The 7,500-nt window shown below is 40.9% G+C and overlaps 1 protein-coding gene across 13 annotated transcripts in view; it reads left to right on the top strand.

Annotated features, from left to right (window-relative positions):
* The window catches only part of PIK3C3 (phosphatidylinositol 3-kinase catalytic subunit type 3), a 199,313-nt gene that overhangs the window by 88,488 nt on the left and 103,325 nt on the right, over nucleotides 1-7,500 (top strand). For all 13 annotated transcript variants that reach the window (XR_015061976.1, XM_085896488.1, XM_085896482.1 and 10 more), the window contains one exon: nucleotides 6,532-6,637. Coding sequence is in view for 12 of the 13 variants with exons in the window: in XM_085896488.1 (XP_085752614.1) it covers nucleotides 6,532-6,637 (106 nt within the window). In the remaining variant the exon portion in view is untranslated. The remainder of the gene's footprint in view (nucleotides 1-6,531; nucleotides 6,638-7,500) is intronic.

Here is a 7,500-nt window from a genome sequence, read left to right as displayed (position 1 = left end):
AACCCGGATCAAACATGAAACACGTGACACCGAACCTGTGACCCAAATATCCAATGACGTGCATAACATTTAAGTCATCGTTCATTATCTGGGTGCTAAGTTTGAACAACATCAGTAAATGCATGTCCAGGATATGGTTGCGGACGCAAGCATGCACACACACATCCTCGAGACCAAATGCATGATCCCCTGTTTTGGACTATTTCGAATGAGGGATAATAATTGGAAACAATAGCTGCATCACCTCCATGGTAAAAACCCTCCTTGAGAGAATTCCACATAGTTATTTGGGCGGTGTATGGACAACAGACTGCTCACTCGATCACTGAGGCTGATAGGTATGGTAATCTTCACAAGACCAATGACGCCTATCGGCTCCAAATTTTCACTATTTGATGATCCTTTTCCTTCACTTCTTCCTTTCATACGAGTGCTGCTTCATCAGGATGAAGATTACCGCACTGTGGTTGCAGGTATGGAACAGAACCGATACAACCATTATTCCAGTACACTGGTACTCATTTCGCCGACCTCGGAAGGATGACAGGCTGAATCAACCCCACCTGGTGTTAATTCAGTGGAAAACTGGGCTCAAAGTCAGTGGTTAGGGTGGCTGGCTTGGGATCTTTGGGTCCGAAGCCAACACCAGGTTTTAACAGTCGCTTTGGTTGTTTTACATTGAAGGGGAAACTTTCAGGAGGACATGCCAGTTTTGAATGACAGCTCTGAAGATGTTTGGCTTCATACATCACCAACATGGCAGCCATATGTTTTTTTTTTGTCATGTTGAATTTGTGGGTGGTCAGGCAAGCTGTCCAACCAATTGGTGAAATGGAACATTAACAAATACATACAGGCAGACGGATGGACGGACAAACAAGTGTATTATTATATAGACCTGTGGGAAACCTCTTTCTGCTTCTTCTTCTTCTTCGTTTAATGGCGTTTTCAGAGCCGTGAGGCTCTATATATATACCACGTATCCAACATAGCAGCGGTAGATGAATTTGGATAGTCCTTAATCCGATATAGATTTCCTGCTCTCTCTTTTATGAATCTCAGGACCAACTTGCAGAGTCGGGGATGGTTCTGATTTAAAAGGCTGGAAATGAGCGGAAGATCAGACGTTAGGCATCTCATTCTTCTGCCTCATTCTTTTTCTTTCTGCTTCCTGTGCAAGTCTATGATGACATTCATCAGCTGTTTCATTCTGTTCCTCATTCTTTTATTCATTTTGGAAATGGCAGTTCCAAACGCAACGCAACGCAATGCAATGCAACGCGTCGCGTTGTGTCCTCGGGTTTAACGTCCCTCTGATTGATGCCTCGCCCTGCATGCCGAATGCCAGGGTGGTAGTTTATAGCGTGGTTGGGATTCCATCCCTGGCTAGGCAGCTCAAAGCCGAATGTGTAATCCTTTGAGGGTCTGAACTATCCTGGAAGGCAATAAAATAACAAATGCAATGCCATTGATTATTTGAAATAATACTTTACTTTTACTATGTTTAAGGCGTGTGACTTCATCATGTCGACATCGTCCTGCTTCACACAGGAGCTTTGTACTTGTGTGACTCTGGGATCAAAGAGTACCTAAGACTTGCAACTTTATATTGTGACTATGTGTAAAGAATGAAACATTTTATTGTGACGATGTCTTAACAATAAAACATTTTATTGTGACGTTGTCTAAAGAATGAAACATTTTATTGTGACGATGTCGAAAGAATGAAACTTTTTATTGTGACGATGTCAGAAGAATGAAACATTTTATTGTGACTACGTCTAAAGAATGAAACTTTTTATTGTGACGATGTCTAAAGAATGAAACATTTTATTGTGACTTCGTCTAAAGAATGAAACATTTTATTGTGACTTCGTCTAAAGAATGAAACATTTTATTGTGACTACGTCTAAAGAATGAAACATTTTATTGTGACGACGTCTAAACAATAAAGCATTTTATTGTGACGACGTCTAAAGGATGAAATATTTTAATGTGACGACGTCTAAAGAATGAAACATGTTATTGTGACAACGTCTAAAGAATGAAACTTTTTATTGTGACGACGTCTAAAGAATGAAACATTTTATTGTGATGACATCTAAACAATAAAACATTTTATTGTGACGACGTCAAAAGAATGAAACATTTTGTTGTGACGACGTCTAAACAATGAAACTTTTTGTTGTGACGACGTCTAAACAATGAAACTTTTTGTTGTGACAACGTCTAAACAATGAAACTTTTTGTTGTGACAACGTCTAAACAATGAAACATTTTATTGTGACGACGTCTAAAGAATGAAACATTTTATTGTGACGACGTCTCAAGAATGAAACATTTTATTGTGACGACGTCTAAAGAATGAAACATTTTATTGTGACGACGTCTAAAGAATGAAACATTTTATTGTGACGACATCTGAGGAATAAAACATTTTATTGTGATGCCGTCTAAAGAATACAGCTCAAATGGAAAAGTCCCTGGGAAAAAGTGCTGTGGGCGGTGTATATGGCCATTACACCCTTCTGTCCGGCGAAAACCGAAATTACTCTTTTTGTTAGTGTGCAGCATACAAAGGACATTCTTTTTAGATCCTCGTGGAGGATCTCTAAGTCTTACTCGCGTTGTTGTTCTTCTTGTGGATTTTTTTGTTTCACAGCCTACAGTTTTCATCGAAACTTCCTGAAACTTGGCATATATATGTAAAAATACTCTGCGCAGACAGTAACCATCTCCGATTTTGAAAATTCCTCCTAGAAAAAAAGTTATGACGTCAAAATATCTCCGCTAATGGAAATCGCCTAAAAAATTATCTCCGAAACTCGGAAAGCTTTTTGAAATGTTTGCGAGAATTGAACAGGGCATTAGCAGAGATGAATTACAGCACATATGATACATCATTATGACGTCATATCAATTTTTATGATGTCATTAATATTTTTTGACATTTTTTTGTTTCACAACCCAGAGTTTTCATCACATCTTCGTGAAACTTGCCATATATATGCACAAAGCCCATGCGCAGGCAGTAACCATCTCCCATTTTGGAAATTCTTCCGAGAAAAAAAGTTGACGTCATATCGCCGCTAATGGAAATCGCCTATACCATTATCTCCGAAACTAGGCAAGCTGTGTGAATTTTGTTTGCGGGAATCAAGCCGGGCATTAGCACAGATAATTTATCGCAAACCTGATTCATCACAATGACGTCATATTCGTTTTAATGACGTCATCATTAAGAGGACGAGGATCTTAGCTCATGCGAGCTTGTTTTTTTAATTGAAGATTTAAAATAAACTTCTTCAAAGTGTATGTGTACATAACTGGTAAAATAAGAACTAAAAAAATCTCTCAACAATTTTCCTTCTCATGTTTATTTATTTCACACATTACATGTGACATACATGAATCTATCTCTCTGGGTTCTTCCTGACATCTTTTTTTCTTTGTTCCTTTCACACTTCTTTCTAAATTTATATTTATTTGTTTATTTGATTTTTCACATTTCTCTTTTCATTCTAATGCTGGCTTTTTCTTCTCTTTCATCTCTTTCACTTTCTTATTCCTCTCTTTCATTATCTATCTGTCTTTGAAGAAGTGAATTCTTGCAGAGATTTTCCTGTAAGGTTCACTTGGCTGTGCCTGGACGTGTTTGAGGATTGTGGAGTAGCGGCTGAATCCAATCGCAGGTTCCTCCTGATGGCTCCATCTTTGCTCTTTACTTCTTCGGGTTCCTTCTTGGTCTTCCGTTTCATTCACAATGTGCATAGACACGTGAAATACAGTTTGTTGATAAATCCTGTACTTACACACAATTCAGCCTTGAAAACTCGTGTGAAAATCAAAAGTTTATTTATTTATTATTAAAGACCATGATTTTTCTTTCCTCTGTATTATAAAAACGTATTTTCTTTAAGCGGTGTATAATAATCGACCGCTGCTGCGATCGCTGACATGCATTAGTTCATTTTCTTTGTGTGAGTTGTAATCAAAATATACCTTTGTTTCTTCCAAAGGTAACCATGATAAAAAGGTAACTTAATGATAACTCCCCCTCCCCACATCACGTCTGACCAGGTACATTGATAACGGCTATTAGAATACATTTTTGTGTATAAATGCCAATGTTCGTCCGATTTTCTCAACTTTTGCTGAAACTTGAACCATCTTAACAACTTCAAAAAATGAAATCAGAAGGTGAATTCGAGTGAAGATATAGCCGTGAGGGAGTCTGAATGGACTTTACATTACAGGCCATCGTTTTACTTAAAATGCATTTTTGTCTAAAAACACAAATTTCCTTCTTGTTTTGTACATCCAAAACTTACACCCTCTTAGTGACTACAAAAATATAAATCAGATCTCAGAGTTAAGATAAAGCCCTGAGAGTGTAAGAAAGTGTAATCCTTACAAAAGAGGCTCCACGGAGCGAACAAAATGGTGGTGATGCGATTTGGAAGCCCCCCCCCCCCCCCGAGTGTGGGAATCCCCGCCCTGAACTGAGAAGCTCCTCCCCAAATGGACGGACGGACAGACAGACTGGCGCAGATTATATGTATATATATGACTTGTGGGGCACTTCTGAGAAAGCCATGGGCATAGATATGTATGACATTTGGACCAGGCCTCTTCATATCTAAGGCTTCACTCACGAGAGGGGAAGGGGGGAGAGGAGAGAGGGGATTCTGGGAAATGTGACGTCCAGTTTCATGGCACACACACATTGATGGGAGAAAGAGAGGGATGGGATGAAGGAGGGGAGAGAGGAGATAGGGGAGGGGATGAGGAAGGGGAGGGGAGAGGAGGAAGATAGGTGGGTGAGATATAAGATGGAGTAACTTCTGCATTGACTTGATTGACTTGCATCGAATGCACTTCACAAACTTAAAATGCCTTAAAACCAAACATTATTCATAAATATTGAATTCCATCGTTTGTCCACATATTCAACTTATTATGTAGAACGTTTTTTGAAGTATTGTTTCTTTATATAGTTGGAAAAGGGTTATCACTCACCTGAAATAAACTCTTTTATATACTTGGAGAACATGAAAAAACATAATTAGACAACAGTTCGAACCCTAACTTCAGTTTTCCCTCACAGAGAACCCTACTCTCAGACTTAGCTACTCCCCCTACCCTCACTCCTCTACTTTCCCTCCCTCCCACCTCTCCGCTCTCTCCCTCCATACATCGTGTCTGACCAGATACATTCAAAGTGGTGTAACAACTAATTCCCGAGCATGGAACCTGACCCTTGCTCTTCAACTTCCCCTCCTTCCTCTCCCTACCCTTGCTCTTCTACTTCCCCTCAATACTCACCCTACCCACACTCCGCTATTCCCCCTCCCTCCTCCAACTCTTCCCCATACTCTCATTCCACTAATCCCCCTATCCTCCTCTCACTACTCCCTACCCTCCCCTCACTCTTCTACTTCCCCTCCCGCCTCTCCCTCTACTCCCACTCCCTCCTCTCACTACTACTCCCTACCCTCGCTCCTCTACTGCCCCTCACTCCTCTCCTTCTTCACACTACTCCACTTCTCTCCTCACACTACTCCCCCTACCCTCACTCTTCTGCTTCCCCTCCCCCTCTCTCCTCACTACTCCCCCTACCCTCCCCTCGCTCTTCTACTTCCCCTCCCACCTCTTTCTCTATCCCGCCTACCCTCACTCCTCTACTCCCACTCCCTCATCTCACAACTCCCCCGACCCTCACTCCTCTGCTCCCTCTCCCTCCTCTCCCTTTTCACAATACTCCCCCTCTTCACACTACTCCCCTCTTCATACTCCTCCCCCTCTTCATACGCCTCCCCTCTTCACACTACTCTCCCTCTCTCCTCTCACTACTCCCCCTACCTTCACTCTTCTACTTCCCCTCCCTTTCTCCCCTCCCCCTCCCCTCCCTTTCTCCCCTCCCCCTCCCCTCCCTTTCCCCCTTCTCCCCTCCACCTTCCTTTCTCCCCTCCCCCTCCCCTCCCTTTCTCCTCTCCCCCCTCCCCTCCCTTTCACCCCTCCCCCTCCCCCTCCCCCTCCCTTTCTCCCCTCACCACATCGTGTCTGACCAGATACAGTCAAAATGGCTATTAGAATGCATTTTTGTGGATGAACACCATTATTTATCCGATTTTTCTCACCTTTTGCTGCAACTGAGACTTGAACCAACTTAATAACTACAAAGAATGAAATCAGATATTGAATTAGAGTTAATAGATATGGCCTTGAGAGTGTAAGAAAGTGCGAGCCTTACAAAAGAGGCTCCACGGAGCGAACAAAATGGCGGTGATCTTATTTTGAAACCCCTTCCTCAATGGTGGAAGCCCCACCCTGAACTGAGAAGCCCCTCCCCAAATGGACGGACGGACGGACAGACAGACTGCCATAGATTATATCTAAGATTTGTCATCATCATATGTCGGCAGAAGAGTGATAGACTAAACAACTAGAATATAGAATAATAAACAAAATAAGGCATTATAGAACGGATTTTTTTTTTTGTCACAGAAATTTCTTCTTCTCTGCTTGCAGGTATTTGATCGTTGAGTGTGAAGAACATGATATGGCACAGAGAGAACCAAACATCTCAGAGATGTACATTAGTGTCATGAGAAGGTTCAGTCAAGCCCTACTCAAGGTAAAATGAATTTGACAGTAAAGTGTAACAAGAGGAGAAAAAGAGAGAGAGAGAGAGAGAGAGAGAGTAGTGCATTTGTCAGGTCGTGAAAACAGGAACAAATGCTGTGATGAATCTGCAATGATTGATCATTTTGTTTTGTTTAAGTTGCCTCACCTCTTAATGATTGATTCAACGTTGATTTTTTGTTGTTTTGTTGTTAACACTCTTCATTTATTTAAACCCGAAAAAATTCCAAAATCGTTCTGTTTGTCCCAGTATTGATGTACGTAAATAAACTGATTAATCTCGATTTTTTCAGTCCAAAAAAAAGATTTTGATGAATCTTGCCAATCAGTTCCGAGCACGATGAAAACCACCATGTACAAAGTTACACCTGCGTATAAGGTGCATGGTTGATTTGTCACCTACAACCTTTCCCTCCATAAAAATGTAGAGCTCCACGTAATTAAAATATAGACCAATTACTGCACTGCACCATCATCCAAATAAGAAAACCAGACATAACAGCATGCACATTGCACACACACACACACACACACACACACACACACACACACACACACACACACACACACACACACACACACACACACACACACACACACACCCATGGCCAAAAATATTGTCACCTTTGCACCTTTTTCAAATAACTCACAATTTTCTCTAAAAAGAAGTTTAAATTGACAAAAGTATTTTGTCTCCACAATTCTTGATTTCACTGTTCGTATTACCGAACGTTTGTTTTTTTATTCAGAACTTAATATATCCTTAAAAATCAGCAAATAACAAGAAATGGCATTGATAAAATTATTGACACCCTTGACTTGATATTTGGTATCACTGCCTTTGGACAAAATAAC

This window comes from Eptatretus burgeri, chromosome 9 (assembly GCF_056783735.1).
Source record: "Eptatretus burgeri isolate ZD-2024b chromosome 9, Ebu_testis_v1, whole genome shotgun sequence".
In the NCBI taxonomy this organism is placed as follows: domain Eukaryota; kingdom Metazoa; phylum Chordata; class Myxini; order Myxiniformes; family Myxinidae; genus Eptatretus; species Eptatretus burgeri.
Note: the sequence above shows the minus strand (reverse complement) of the source record. Positions and strands in the feature narration are given on the sequence as shown.